The sequence below is a fragment of the Chiloscyllium plagiosum genome, chromosome 29, assembly GCF_004010195.1.
Source record: "Chiloscyllium plagiosum isolate BGI_BamShark_2017 chromosome 29, ASM401019v2, whole genome shotgun sequence".
In the NCBI taxonomy this organism is placed as follows: domain Eukaryota; kingdom Metazoa; phylum Chordata; class Chondrichthyes; order Orectolobiformes; family Hemiscylliidae; genus Chiloscyllium; species Chiloscyllium plagiosum.
Genome location: NC_057738.1, coordinates 9,664,731 through 9,681,267, shown reverse-complemented (window position 1 = coordinate 9,681,267; position 16,537 = coordinate 9,664,731). Strand labels below are relative to the sequence as shown.

General features: G+C 40.1%; 1 protein-coding gene across 8 annotated transcripts in view; it reads left to right on the top strand.

Moving 5' to 3' along the window:
• The window catches only part of kif13a (kinesin family member 13A), a 329,481-nt gene that overhangs the window by 285,659 nt on the left and 27,285 nt on the right, over positions 1–16,537 (top strand). For 7 of the 8 annotated variants that reach the window (XM_043719134.1, XM_043719129.1, XM_043719127.1 and 4 more), the window contains 2 exons: positions 1,322–1,474; positions 7,051–7,128. In XM_043719134.1, coding sequence (XP_043575069.1) covers positions 1,322–1,474; positions 7,051–7,128 — 231 coding nt within the window. Of the gene's footprint in view, positions 1–1,321; positions 1,475–7,050; positions 7,129–11,898; positions 16,301–16,537 lie in introns of those variants that run through there. The other variant, XM_043719132.1, reaches the window with a different exon arrangement.

Genomic DNA, 16,537 nt, shown 5'->3' with positions numbered 1-16,537 from the left:
ACTGGAGTGTCAGCTTAGATCTCAGTTCTAAATCTCTGGCGTGGAGCTTGAACCCATAATCTTCTGATGTGGGGGCAATAGCCACAGATGACACTTAGAAACACGCAGGAATTGTTTTCTTTATTATTCATTCATGAGACGTGGGTATTACTGATTGGGCCATCATCGAATGCCTGTGCCTCATTGCACTTGAGAAGGTGGTGAGCTGCTTTCTTGAACCGCTGCAGTCCTTGTGCAGTAAGTAGGCAGACAATGCTGTTAGGAAGGGAATTTCAGAATTTTGACCCGGTGATAAACGGTGATATATTTCCAAAGTTGATTTAACTTTGAGATTTGGTTTTGAACCAATTCCCTGCAAAGATGTGAAAAATAATGGAATTGCGAATGCCTTAGAGTCATAGAGATGTACAGCATGGAAACAGACCCTTCGGTCCAACCTGTCCATGCCGACCAGATATCCCAACCCAATCTAGTCCCACCTGCCAGCACCTGGCCCATATCCCTCCAAACCCTTCCTATTCATATACCCATCCAAATGCTTCTTAAATGTTGCAGTTGTACCAGCCTCCACCACTTCCTCTGGCAGCTCATTCCATACATGTACCACCCTTAGGTCTCTTTTATATCTTTCCCCTCTCACCCTAAACCTATGTCCTCTAGTTCTTGACTCCCCGACCCCAGGGAAAAGACTTTGCCTATTTACCCTATCTATGCCCCTCATAATTTTGTAAACCTCTATAAGGTCACCCCTCAGCCTCCGACGCTCCAGGGAAAACAGCCTCAGCCTGTTCAGCCTCTCCCTACAGCTGAAATCCTCCAACCCTGGCAACATCCTTGTAAATCTTTTCTGAACCCTTTCAAATTTCACAACATATTTAACCTCCTATTGTATTTTTCAGATACAATGTCTAAGTTTTTTCTTGAATAGGCTTCAAGTGATTTGCAGATATTTTTAATCAACCTTTTTGACATCTTATGTTTCATGTCTTGGGAAGGTTGGCTTTGAGACAACATCTTCTGGCTCAGAGGTAGGGGCATCACTACTGTGCCAGAAGGCCCCTCTTCAAGTGGCTTGCACCTTGCTCTAGATCTATTCATTAATTTAGTATAGAACCCAAGCCTTGATAACCCCAAGATTTTGTCTCTGTTTAAATTTTGGATAGAATTGGCACACCTAACCTACAATCTTTTGATATAAAAAGTTATGCTAAACTTGACAGTTCTTATTATGGAAGTATAAAGGCTGACTCTCTGTCTCAAAGAACATATTCCCACTTTATGCTGAGTTTTCAGATGATATTGACAAATTCCCTTTCTTCAGGCTTCTGAAGAAGCAGAGGATCGAGAAACTTTGGCACTTATGGCAGCAAAGAGTGAAAATGATGGTTCAGGTGATGGAGAAACGTACATTGAAAAGTACACAAGAGGAGTGCTAGAGGTGGAAAACATCCTTAGTCTTGAACGCCTCAGACAGGTGAATGTTTTTATATTTTATTTAACAAGTGTAAAATTAGCATGAATTTGAAACAAAATTCCCAAGTGCTAAAGATATGTACAGAAATGGTTGGCAGGTCTGGTAGCCTATGTGGGGAGAAAGCAGAGTTAACGTTTAGAGTCTGGTGATTCTTCAGAGTTTATCTTAGAAATGGCTCGATGCCATATCTCTTCGAGGTATGCCTACCTTGGATAGGTTTTCCTCCTTGAAAGAATTTCCATTCTAACCTCATTGTTCACCATCATTACTTGCGTTTTCTCTCCTAACATTTGACAAAGTCTTTGCTAAAACTCGCTTCCACAGCCATCTCTCATGCCTCAGTGACTTCCTCCAGCTCAGAACTGCCCCACGTGGATTCCAACTGAAGTTTCATCCTTCGTGTTTCAAATCCACCCGGGATCACAGGTATCTCTATGATGTACAACGCTCCTCAGACAGCTGTTCTCACCAGTATGGGATCCATACTCTATGCTATGTCTCAATATTTGTGCACTCTTGATCTTTATCTCTATCAGCCCCCGCACCCCACACTGTCTCAAACCTGTGTTCCAACCCCCCCATTCGACTTCATTCTCCAGTTTGTTCGATGTTCTGTCAAGAAATGTTTTCACTTCCTTTGAAGCTTTAAGAAATGCAAGCTTCAACAGCTCGTACCCATACTCCTCTGGAAGCTTTCTTCCCTCCCTTCCACCCTTACTTCTAACCCTACCTTTTGAGTATTTACTATCCCGTTTGACCTTCTGCTCTGTGATGGTGAACATTCTGTGCTCAACAAGGGTTAGTTTTATCCATCTTACCCACACTCATTTGAATTATGGATACAACATGACATTGAACTTCTCAATCTGTCATTGCTACCTCCATGCTCCTTTCATCTGGGGAGTCCTCTGCCCGTTCCACAAATGCCTTCACCTGCTCCAATGCTCTCCCTCCACCTGGATCCCTCCCTCTGGTCTTTTAGCACCACTTAACTCGTTCATTGATACCTGTTGATGTGGCATTGGTTGTCTTAATGCCTTGTCCATTCAAACCTATCCACCTCTGAACTGACTGCATTCCTTGCTTTCATATCCAATCCTGTCTTTTTGTCATCAAACCTGGCGACAAGAGTTGGTGCTGTTGTTGTCGTCTGGTGCACTGACTCTACATTCTGGAAATTTACTTTTAAAATAGGTATTTATATACTTCCTTTTATCTCCCGGACCATGACTCCACTATCAAACATCAGGCCATTGTGTCCAAAACTGTCACCAACATAGGTTCGTTTGATCTCATCCCCACAGTCAGGAGAAAGTGAGGACTGCAGATGCTGGAGATCAGAGTCAAAAACTGTGGCTCTGGAAAAGCACAGCTGGTCAGGCAGCATCCGAGGAGCAGGAGAGTCAGCTTTTTCAGCATTTGAAGAGCTTATTCCTGAAAGCTCAATTTTTCTGCTCCTCAGATGCTGCCTGCTCTGCTGTGCTTTTCCAGCACCACACTTTTCGACCATCCCACAGCGTCCAAACTCATAGACCCAAACCCCGTACATTTCTCTTCTACCTTCTTCCAGGAAAAAAAATATTTTGAAGACTTACTGAAATTGAAACATTAACTCCGCTTTCTCTGACAATTGCTGCCAGACCTGCAGAGTTTTGCCAGTGATTTCCACTTTTGTTCCAGATTTCCAGCATCCACAGTTATTTGTTTAAATTCACTTGAGAATATGTATATTATCTAGACTTGAGTTACTCTGGAATCTTCAAAATAACTTCAATATAAATACATGCTTTAAAAGTAACTCACTTATTGTTAGTTAAGAGAGAAAAATGGAAGAACACAAAACACAGTGGATTCATCATCATAAACAATATTTTCACACACATTGTAAGGAGGTCGGCCAGTGTATGCAATATAAAACATGTTGAACAATTGTTTCATTAGGTTAATAGGGTGAATGATCAGAGAGTTTGTTGTGGTTAGAGTATTGATCTATTATTCTCCTGCTTAAGATCACAAGTCCTAATAACTCAATGATCCAATCATGACATAAACCTAGAACTAAGGGCGATTTGCAACTGTGACTCTTTGGTAAAAGTCTTGGGTCTGTTTTGTGATTTTTGTGACAATATAGGATGTAACAACGATATAAGTAGTCTTCATTTGCTTGCCACCTCCTGAAAGAATTCTAACAGATTTATCAGGCATGACCTCCTCTTGATGAAGCCATGCAAGCTCAACCGTGTTTCACCACACTTCCAAGTACTCCACAATCTCATCCTTGATAATTCATTCTAAAATCTTGCCAATGACTGAGGTCAGGCTAACATAAGTTTCCATCTTCTGCCTCTTTCCCATCTTAAACAGGAGTATTACATCAGCCATTTTCCAGTCGTCTGGGACCCACTCTGACTCCATTGATTCCTGAAAAATCACCACCGTCTCCACAATCTCTTCACCGATTTCCTTCAGAACTTTGTGGTGTCGTCCATCTGATCTGGGTGATTTATCCATCTTCAGACCTTTCAACTTCTTCAGCACCTTCTCCTTAGTATTGGCCACTACACTCCCCTCTTCCCCCTGACTCTCATGAAGTTCTGGTATGGTACTTGTACCTTCCACCATGAAAACTGATGCAGAGTATTTGCCAAGTTCCTCAGCTGTGTTTGTTCCCTAGTTTCATTTTCCTATGTTCCATATCCACTCTTTCCTCTCTTACCTTCTTGTATATCTTAAAAAAAAATTGCAATTTTCTTTTATGTTACTAGCGAGCTTACTCTCCTATTTAATCTTCTCTCCCAATATTAGTTTTTGAGTTCTGTTCTGGTTTTTAAAGACTTTCCAATCCTTTGGCTTCCCAAAAATCATTACTACATATGCTGTCCCCGACTCCCTTGTCAGCCATGGTTATCTCGTCCTCTCTTTAGTATGGGGCAGCACGGTGGCTCAGTGATTAGTACTGCTGCCTCACAGCATCAGGGATCTGGGTTTGATTCTAACCTCTGGCAACTGCCTGTGTGTAGTTGCACATTCTTCCCACGTCTGTATGGGTTTCCTCTCTCAGTCCAAAGATGTGCAGGTTAGGTGGATTAGCCGTGCTAAATTGCCCGTAGTATCCAGGGATGTGTAGGCTAGGTAGGTTAGCCATGGGAAATGCGGGGGTATAGGGTACGGGATGGCTCTGGTTGGGGTGCTCTTTGGAGGGTCACTATGCACCTGATGGGCCAAATGGCCTACTTCCACACTGTAAGGATTCTATGTTTCTTCTTCCTCCAGATGATTTCTGCTGTGCCTCTTGAATTAGCCTAGAAACCCCTGCCATCTTCTCTGCTTTGCTCCCCTTCCAATCAACTCTGGCCAGTTCCTCCTTCATTTCTTTGTAGTTGCCTTTCCTGAATTGTAATACCTCTGAATTGTATCTGATTCAGCTTCTCCCCCTCAAACTGCAGGGTGAATTCTATCATATTATGGTCAATGCCCTCTGGCTGGGGGGAGGGGTGGGGTATGGTATCCTTCACCTTAAGGTCTCTAATCAAGTCTGTATCATTACACATCACCAAATCCAGAACTGCCTGATCTCTATTGGGCTTTACTGCAAGCTGCTTCAAAAAATAAATCCTGTAGACATTCCACAAATTCCTTTTCTTGGCATCCACTACCAACCTGATTTTCCCAGTCACACAGCATGGAAACAGACCCCTTTGTCCAATTAGTCTATGTTGAACATAATCCCAAACTAAATGAGCCCCACCTGCCTGCTCCTAGCCCAGAACGCTCTTAACCTTTCCTACTCATCTGTCTATCCAAATGTCTTTTAAACATTGTAATTGTACTCACATCCTACCACTTTCTCAGGAAGTTCATTCCACATGTGAACCAACCTCTGGGGGAAAAAAAGATTTGATCCTCCCCTCATGTCTGTCAATCTTGCCCCTCATGTTAAAAATCTGGCTGCTCATCTTGAAATCCCCCATCTTAGGGAAAAGGCAACTACCGTTAACTCTATCTATACCTCTCATTATTTAATAAATTTCTATCAGGTCGCCTCGCAATCTCCTATGCTCCAATGAAAAAAGTCCCAGCCTATCCAGCCTTTCTTTATAACTCAAGCCTTCCATACCTAGCAACATCCTGGTAAACCTCTTCTGAGCCCTTTCCAGCTTAATAATAGCCTTCCTATAACAGGGCGATCAGAATTGGACACAGTACTCCAGAAGAGGCCTCACCAATATCCTGCACAACCTCGATGTGACTTCCCAACTCCTATACTCAAAGGACTGAGCAATGAAGGCAAGCGTGTCAATCGCCTTTTCAATCACCCTGTCTATACGTGATGCAAACTTCAAACAATTATGTACCTGCACCCCAGGTCTCTCTGTTCGACAATACTACCTACGACCCAACCATTAATTGTATATGCCCTACCCTTGTACCTTACATTTACCCCGTTGCTGTCCAAATGCCATTTTTTAGCCTATTGGCCGATTTGATCAAGATCACTTTATAATCTTAGAAAACCTTCTTCACTGTCTCCTGTGCACCGTTTTGGTAACATCTGCAAACTTACTAGCCATGCCTTCTATACACTCATCCAAATCATTTATATAAATAACAAACAAAAAAAGGACCCAGAACTGATCCCCTGTGGAACACAGCTGGTCACAGGGCTTAGATATTCAGTTCCAAGCCCTGATTCTCTTGCAGCTACATCTGTGATACCTCCCAACATTGTACCCACCAATTTCAATCTACACTCCAAACTCATTTAATTTGTTTTATATACTGTGTGCTTTTAAGTATAGCACCCTCAGTTCTGCGTTGATTGCCTGCCCTTCTCAAAGTTATTCCCTTATCTGCTGTGCCTGAAATTAGATTCCAAACTCTTTCCACAGCATTGGGAGATTGCATACTCACATGTTTGACCTTTAGGTCATTATGAAAAATGGCTTCACCAGTCATAGTATCCCGACAGTGTGGAAGCATGGTATTTGGCCCATCAAGTCCACACTGAAGAACATCCAACCCAGACCCACCCTATTCCTGTAATCCTGAATTTCCCATGGCTAATCCACCTAGCCAGCAGATTCTTGTACACTATGAGCAATTTAGTATGGTTAATCCACCTTAACTGCATATCTCTGGACTGTGGGAGGAAACTGAAGCAGAAACAGAGAGAATCTACAAACTCCATACAGACAGTCGCCCGAGGGTGGAATTGAACCTGTCCCTGTGCTGTGAGGCAGCAGTACTAACCACTGAGCCGCCATGCTGCGTCAAGGTCCCAATTATTAAGCTTCCCATAATGGTGTATACTCTTGTCTTTTATAGAACACTGTGCAAACACTGCTGAACACAATCAGATTCAGAACTCTGCTCCCTAATTTGTTAAATTTAGAAACATCAACAAGATTAATCCAGAGTAACTTCACACACTTACAGGAAGTTTATTTGCGTTCTTGCAATGGGTTTTTCGTTGCTTTGTCGTTTATTAATTACATTCAAACCAGACAGTTCATCGGCATATCAGACGAGTTTGTCATTTGAAATCTATTGATTTGTGATTTGTCTTCCTGTTTTAGGCAGTCACGTTAAAAGAAGCACTTTCATCAAAAGGGAGGCACATGAAGAGGAGTGTAAGCACACCGAATGTTCACCATGTACGTATCTCAAAAAATGGCATCATTCAGCTGCATTCTGATTTTACATTGTGTTTTCAAAAAATGGCACTTGCATGGCTGATCATGTGATCAATAAATCTGCATGTCAAAATCTATAAAGTTATGTTAGACCAAGAAAAGCTGTAATTATTTTGTGGATTGGCAAGTAAGTTTCCTGTTGAAATAGCTTTAAGTTATTGCTTTTGTATAAGAGTCCATAAAAGTGGGTCATTGTGAAGTAATCTTCCAAACATTATGAAGTCAACGCCCAGTTTATAGCAGGGTCCCAGCTATTTAAGTATTGGTATATGGAGCACTTGGTATGAAGGCTTCTTTTGAAAGAGCTATTGAAGAGATTTTAAAGTAACTATATGCCGAAAGACATCAGAGGATTAGGGAGAGTACTGATTTTTTTTTTTGAACTGTTAAACAGTCAATTTATCTTAAATATTTCTCTCCATTTTATTTCTGTTATTAGAAAGATCATTTGAGCATTAATTTGTGGTGCACAATATTTTAATGTCAAATCTTAACTGTTTCCTTGGACTGGTATCTCATTTATTTGAAAATCTTTCTATCTGGCACAGGATCCAATTAGATATTGAGCAATTGTTCATTTGTTACTTTTGTAAAGAATTGATCATTTGCGCACAAGTTTAGAATAGAGGTAATTATCTCAATACATCGACTCATTCTAACCCTGAGAAGTCTTGTACTTCAGTAAGTCTTTGCTGGTTTTCTGATGGAGTCTTAGGTTATTGAAACCTGCTTTTATCTTTTTTGAGCAGTGGTTGTGTATTGTATGGGGGAGCTGTGAATATTGCAACTTTTAATTGAGAAAGCATTTCATAATACTGTGCTGTCCTGGGCGTCTTTGGGAACCCTGTTCTGAGAGGACACAGAATTCACATTTCCGGATCTAAGAAAAATATTTCTGATCACTGATGTATTCTCTGTATCCCAAGATGCATGACATCCTTCTGTGTTATGGCCTAAATCTTCCAGTTAGTGGCAATGGCCAATCATTGCCTGCAGCATTTTTCTGACCTGTTGCTAAGACTAATTTCTTCAGATGACAGCTGAAGGAGATATGGGAAGTACAGCGTCTATAGCCCAGTCCAACGAGACCTGGACCAAGGAGAGAACATACTCCCTTTTTATGTTCTTAAAGGTCTTGCATCTTTTAATGAATGTATGTGAGTATGGATGAGTATTGACACTTGGTGACTGAGTGAACAGCTAAGTTTATGAATAGGTGATTAGGCACTGGAGATGTGGTTGGGTTGAGACTAGCTGGGGAGATAGTGATATCAGGGTCCCAGTTGTGTGTGGTCACTTGATGAGTTGGGGGGGTTCACATGAATTGGTTGGGTGATTAGGGGATTGGTTGTAATGCTCAGTTGAATTACATAGCCTTTTGAACAGCTGTTATGAAACTGTGTTTCACTTACCTGGTAAATATCCAGCTAAGTCATAATCTGTCCCAAATCTCTGCTGTGGGCTCAGGATCAGAGACATTTGGGTCCCACATAGCAGCGAATCAGCCCCATCAAAAATGTAAATTTCCAGGCAATTTCCACATTGGTCAAGTGTCAGCACTTCCATAGGATCCTGATGTTCATCTCCCAAATTAAATTTTGGCTCCAGCAAACCAGAATCAGAAATATTTGCTGAATAAATCATGCTAATGTAGACAGCTAATGTCGACAGCTCCAGTTCAAGTTCGGTGACGTATTTTGGACAAGTGGCAGCTGTAGATAAACAAAGGTAATGCTTCAGGTTGGTGACTTTACATCAGAAACAAAATACTTTTTAGACTATTTGAGTATCTTGCACATTCGGAGCAAAGAACACGTATAATGTTTAAGTAAAGAGATTTTTTTTTAAAGATCATGGGACACGGGTATAATTTGTTCCTGTTATAAAATTATGCATTTTCCCCTTTTATTTCATTGCAAATCATATTTCCATATTTATAATGGATACTGCTCATGGTAGTTGCATCCTCCTGCTTAAGGATGGAAAGCATGTAGGAAGCATGCACAGGTGCATCAATCTTAGTATATATAAATGGTGAATTCATCGCAGGCATGTTTTGTGTTTGTAAATTATCAGCTGCTACTTATTGGTAAACATGGCTGCATGCATGTTTTGAAGTGTTCAGAGCTGTTTAATACTTAGCACTTTTTTGAAGAATTTACTTTTTTTTTAAAGAAAGTAAGTTATTTAGGCTGTCCGGCACCTTCTGGTCTCTTTCTCTTAGGGAAAGCGATACATATTGTGTTTTTGAAGTCAGGGGAGGTTGCACTGTTTCCTCAAGAAAATCATTGAAAGCTTGTTGGAAATCAGTTTGAAGCCCATATCCGTCATGTGCCTTAGTTTGTGCAAATGAGTAGGACTTTTTAAAAATGTCATTACATTTCGTCTCTGCTGAGGAATAGAGATTGAATTTTTTTTAAAAATCTGCCTTTTTGGATCAGAAAACAAAGAATTACTTTAAAAAAGGACAACTGAACAGTTGTAACTCAAAGGAATAAGCTTGTTGAAGATTACAAAATAAGAGTTTATGTCAGGTTAATAGAATGATTACATGTATTGGCTGAATATTTGTGCATGTGCATTCATGCCTACAAACAATTGCTTTTTAAACAAGATGAAAACTTTAGAACTGAGTAAGTTCTAGATCTGTGTTGCTAAAGATTTATATGCCCTAACGATTATTATCTCTAGATTGTTCCTGAAGCCATGTTCAAAATGACTGAAGTAATTGTCTGAGGAAAAATGACTTCTATTTCATGGGACAGGAAAGATTTGTAATGTAAAGGAAGAGATTAAAGCAAAAGTCAAAAAATTTGATTTAGCAAGACATGCAAAAACAAACTGGTAGATGTAAAGGAATTTAAACTGGGAGAAATAACTAAGAAATGAGCATGTAAAAATATAGAGCTGAAGGGCAGCTTAACGTTTTGGTCCAAACAAGTGTTCTTTATACAAAAACACATTCACCTTGAAGGTTGTAACAAGATAGCCATTACTGACACATGGCTGCTGGTCAGTCAGCACTGAAAACTAAAACATACCACATTATAACTGAAATACAGGATTGAGAGGGGTAAATTGTATAGGCAGGAGAAAAGTCTGTGTTATTAAGGATAAAACTCCTTCAAGATTAAGAGAGGATTATAAACAAGAGGTGCATGATCAGTGGAGACTTTATGGGTGGAATTAAGAAATAGAAAAGGATTAAGATTGTAGCTGGGATTTAGTAAAGGCCTCCTGTCAGCAACTCCAAAATGGCAGGTTGCTTAAATGTACTGGATAAACATGTAGGAAAGGCTGATTGCTTTTTAATGAGCTGCTCCAATTCTCTCTCAAATTGGGTTAAGCAAACAAATTCAAGTCAAAAAGAGTGAATTTCTTCTGCAGTAGTTTTCTGTATCTAACAAGACATGTCTTATTAGATTTTATAACAAGCAATGGATTATAATTAGTTGGCCGTCCAATAATACATTGATGAATCAATTTATCTCATGGAGATCATGACTTGGCCCATATGGTGTTAATGGGAGAAATGTGCAACAGTTACTAGGATTTAGATAAGATTGACTTTATTGTGATAGCCCACACTAAAGTAGCAAATTTGTTATTGAGTAAAATGACAGAAGATCAGTGGCAATTGTTGAGAAATAATCTCAATTGGTGCCAAACCAGTTCATACCTTTTGAGGAGCAAGAGTTTTACTTGCCACGAATAACAAAAAACAAGGAAAGATACGAAATAAAGCTAAAAGGAAAAAAAATGACAGTTGCAAAAATAGCCAGAGATCCTGATGAATTGGAAAGTGCAAAGAACAGTAAAGTGGTTTGAGAAAATAGATGGTGAGGACAGCAGAAAGGAAGAATGGAAAGAGACTCTCAAAGAATGTCAAAATCAATACCATAAAATTTTACAATTTTATTCCAAGAAAGTTGTGGTCAAGAGTGGTGAGTGCTCCTTGACAACTGATATTGTCAATGAAGAAATGGAAATCATGAGCATACTGAATAATTGCATTATTTATTTTGCATTGCTAGTTACAGTAGGCCAAGAGTTTAGCATATCTAAAATCCTAAGGAAATCAATATTGAATTGAGGGTGAGATTCACAAAAATTAACATGAATACAACAACAGTAATGAAGAAAATGCTCTATGGAGGGACAAAACCCTTGGGCCAAACAGTTTCTGTCCAATAAATTTAAAGGTAATGGGTAAGAACATTACAGTTGTCCAGCAGTAATCTTCCAATGTTCTCTTGATTTGAGAATGCTTCCCTTAGATGGAAAATAACATACTACTGTCCTTTTTAAATTGAGGGTGAAGCCAGCTAACTATCCACCATCTTGCCCAAGATTTTAAGAGCACTCATATATTTATGAGTACAATGACCAAAATCTTGGAAATCTCTTGGCCATCCAACTAATTTAATATTGTTCATAAATCCATGTCTTTGTAAATATAGCAGTATAAAGTTTCACTCAATTTTAACTAAAAGACAGAAGTTATGAACAGATTTGCAGATTCTGTGTATTGAATAGATTAAGAAAGGATAGCAGGGCAAAGTTAAATCTTAATTAATTGACTTTTAATGAAACCAATTGTAGTGTTTTGCTAAGTGTTTGCAATTGCATAATTCAGCAAAAATTGTTAACATAGCATGGAAACCCAAAAGGAAATCAAGTTAGACAGCCAAGGTAATACAATGAATGCTGTTGCTCATGTCTGTCCCTTAGAAAAAGAAGCTTGCTGAACCGATGAAGGCAAGCAGTCATTTAACTGAAGTCCACTGGAGGCCACCAATACTGAACCATCAATCCTTTTCTCCTGCCCATACCTGCCCTGTGCCCAGCTGTCAATCTGAATCATTACCATTGGTTCTGCATCATTCCAAGGCTACATCCCAGCAATTAGTGAAGGTACCTGAGTTCAGCGGAAGTCCAGACTGTAGAGTTGACATAGAAGACTGGATCACATATATGCAGGAGCGACTGGTCATTAGTAAAATGCCTACCACTCTCCAGTTTGATCTTGTGGTGCAACACCTTAAGGGAAGAGCAAAAATATTTGTCCTTAATTTGCCACTCAAGGACCAGTCTCCTGCAAGAGCTTTTGAGAAACTCCGAGCAGAGTATGGGAGCTGCCAACTCTCACCAGAACCTGCAAATAGTTTCTTTCAAAACTTTCAGCAATCAAATGAAGCCAAACCCAGTTATGCTGTGGGGGCAGTGTTCAGGACTTTTAAAGCTAGGGCGAGTAAACGGAGTTCTTCTACACACAAGGATTTTAAAATGCGCCCAGAATTTATGAATGTTGTACTTGACCAAGATATTCATCAGAAGCCTCCATCCGTAAATCCAAAGTCGGTAACATTCAAGGGACGGCAAACTAAGATGAAACAAGTCCCGTGTGAAAATGAGATGTCCTCCAGACAGCACAGAAAGTCGGTCAAAGTTCATGACCAATCTAAACCTGCCTCTGTGCAAAGCCGTAATGAAAGCCTTGGAGATCCTTCACAACTAGTTGGCATGCAGACAAGCTCCACACCAGATTCTGCACTGCTTGAGTTGACGACATTAGTGAAGCAACTTGCTTTGCACCAGAAGGATCAAATGGAGAGACTGCAAAGAATGGAGCAATTACATTTTCGGATGAGCCCTGGAGGCAATTCAACGCCATCTACCGTAGCTAAAGCTTATAGCAGTGACATGAATTTCAAAGAAAGAGTGGACAGCAAAAGTACAGGATCGCTGAAGACTGAAGGGGTCTGTATATGTCACTTTTGTGGACAGGAAGGACATACCGTTAAAGCGTGCAAGTCAAAAAGACAACCTTTTCTAACAGACAAGCCAGAAGCACACTTTTCCAGCTTCTACCATTTAGAAAAATAAGACTTAGAATCTAGGGGGAAGTGACATGTAGCATTTTTTTAAGAAGAAAATTACCAAATACAAAGGAAATGTGGAAAGTCTTTACAGAAAATATTTCAAAACTAGGAGCTAACCTGCCTTACTACCCTCATAAATTTCAATTTTTAGCCAGCACTGGCAATGAGGGACATAGTTCAGCTATTAGTGTAACATACAAAGATAGGGTAGGCTCTGCATTTTAATGATAACTTGCGAACAGTTTGTAGAGACAGCTGAAACAAACACACCCCTCAGTAATATAGGAAGCCTAGGTGTCACGTTACCTCATGTCCTGATGAACTAATTTTTTAATTATATAGGTATCTTTATGTGACTCGGTATAGAAAAGGAGGAATAGTTTTCCTAAATTTATAGATTTATACAGTGGTAAAAAGGCCCTTCAGCCCAAAATATCTGCACCAACATAACTACCACCAAAGGTGCACTAATTCCAATTTCATGCACTTGACCCATATCCTTGAATGTTATAAAACTTGAAGTGCTCATCAAACATTTTTTTGTAAAAGGTTGTGTGATCTCTAGCCTCCATTACCTCCTTAAACAGTGCATCCCACCACCTGCGAAGTGAAAAAGTCTTTCCCCAAATCTCCTCTGAAGCTCCTGCCTTTTCCCTTAAGACTCTGCCCTTTTGTGATTGACCCCCTCAATCAAGGGGAACAGCTGCTTTCACTTCACCTTGTCCATACCCCTCATGATCTTATACACTTCATTCATGCCCCCCCCCCCAAACCAGTCTTCTCTCTCTCCTGGAAAGATAACACTCCAAGCCGATCTAGTCTCTCCTTATAGGACAATTTCTCCATCCGAGGTAGCATCCTAGTTCCTTGCTCTCGTACTCTACGCCATGACTGGTTAAAGCAAATGTCCCATATGCTGCTTTAACTATCCTATTCATGTGGTGTGCCAACTTCAGGAGATCTGTGAATAATTAACTCAATATCCCTCTGTTCCTCTAAACTACCCAGTGTCCTACCATTCATTAAATACATCCTGATCATGTTTCTTCTTTCACTTATTGGAGTGAAATACCATCTGCCACTGGTCTGTCTATCTGACCAACCCATCTGTGTCTGCCTGGAGCCTACAACCACCTTCTTCACTATTAAACACTCTACCAGTTTTGATGTTGACTGCAAACTTGCTCAAAATTCCCCCACATTTCCATCTGTGATTTTTGTGTGTAATTAACAAACAAGGGTCCCTGTACTGATCCTTGTGGTACACCACTGGATACCAGCCTTCAGTCACTTGAACTACCCCTATCCTTTGTGTCCTATTACTATGCTAGTTTCTGATTCATCATGCCAAGTTTCCCTCAATCCCATGTGCTTTAATCTTCTCAAATCAGTCTTCTACATGGGACCTGGTCAAAAGCTTTACTAAAAGTAATATAAACTACATCAACTGGAATTCCCTCATCCACATATTTAATCACATTTTCAAAATATTCTAACAAATTTATTAGGCATTGATGTCCCTCGGACAAAGCCTTGCTGAATATCTCCAATTAACCCATGTCTTATTAATTCCAAGTGCGTATTAATTTGATCCTTCAGACTTTTCTTCAGTAGTTTCCCTACCACTGACCTCACATGTGTAATTTCCTGGTTAGTCTCTGCAACCCCTCTTTAAAAAGTGGAACCACATTCTCTATCCTCCAGTCCTCGAGCAAACCCCACCCCCCAAGAGCACCTGCAATTTCCTACCGGGATGCATTTCATCTGGGCCAAGTGATTTCTCCATTTTTAAGCCCATCATAGACTCCAATACCTCCCCGTTGCCAGTGTCAAACTGCATAAGTTCCTCACATCCCTTTTCCTGAATTCTGTACCTATGTTTTCCTTTCTCAGCGTGAAGACTGAAGAGAAGTATTCATTTAACACCCTTCCAATATCTTGCGGCTTCACACACAGGTTGCCCCTTTGGTTCTGAATGGGCTGTACTCTTTTCCTGGTTTACCTCTTCCCTTTAATGTATTTATGCAATATCTTGTGATTCTTCCTAATCATGTTTGCAAGTCATTTCTCTTGTCACTTTCTTGCTCTTGGATTGCTTCCTTAAGTTCTCTCCTGTTCTTCCCGTGTTCCTCCTGGGCCACAGCTGAATTGCTCCCTTTGAACTTGCTAAAAGCCCTACTCCTCTTCTCTTTCCAGTCCTGGATTGTCCCAGACATCCAGGATTCTCTGAATCTTTTGCTTTTACATTTCCCTCTAAAGGGTACGTGTTGGATCTATACTCTGAGTTCCTTTTTGAATGCCCTCCATTGCGCTGCTGTAGACTTAATTGGAAGGAGCTGTTATCAGCCAAATATGGTCAGATTCTGCTTTATTTTAATAAAATCTGCGTTGCCCCAATCCAAAGCCATCTCTTGCAGGCCATCGTTTTCCTTGTCAGAACAAATTTGAACCAAACCGTGTTGTGATCGCTATGACTAAAACGTTTCCGTATGTTCACCCAGTGCCTTGACTAATATCAAAAGGATAATAATAATTTCCTTCTGTCAGAAAAATGCTACTTGAAAAAAATGGGCAGTAAGTTTTAAATCTATGATTAAGAACAACGAGCGATGTGCCATATATGTTGCCCTTGCCAGTGACACCTACATCTTTTGGATAATTAGTACATACATTTTTAGTGAGTTTTTTTTGAGAAGTTTTGTAGCTCAGGTTGAGGTTTTGGATGTAGGTTTGCTCGCTGAATTCAGGTCTGAAAATGAACCTTCCAGCTCAGCGAGCAAACCTACATCCAGAACATACATTTTTATCTTCACTTTAAATAAAATCAGGTTGGAGATCAACAGTAAGTAACTAAATAAATACAGTAGTTAGAATTAGTAGTTTAGGCACACTCTCATGTTTCAAGCTCTGAGCAATTTAATCAAGAAGTTGAGTAAATCCACAGTAGTAAAAAGCCTTGATTTTCGTGAAACATGGAGTAATAAATTGAACTAATCAATCAATCTTCTATTTAAAAGTAGTCCAACCATGCATTTTTTAGAAATAACAAATGTTAAATTTGTGAATTTATAATATTTAATAACAGAACCAACAAATTTCACATCTAATTACATTTAACAGGAGTGGTATAATCTGTGGCTGTAATGCTGATGTTGAACCTTCCTGGGTGAGAACAAAGATTGTACAATTAGCCTTAAGTATATTTTGGATTTGTGGTGCTGGAAGAGCACAGCAGTTCAGGCAGCATCCGAGGAGCAGCAAAATCGACGTTTCGGGCAAAAGCCCTTGAACAGGAATAAAGGCAGAGAGCCTGAAGCGTGGAGAGATAAGCTAGAGGAGGGGGGGGGTGGGGAGAAAGTAGCATGGAGTACAATAGGTGTGAGTGGGGGATGGGATGGAGGTGATAGGTCAGGAAAGAGGGTGGAGTGGAAAGGTGGAAAAGAAGATAGGCAGGTAGGACAAGTCATAGGGACAGTGCTGAGCTGGAA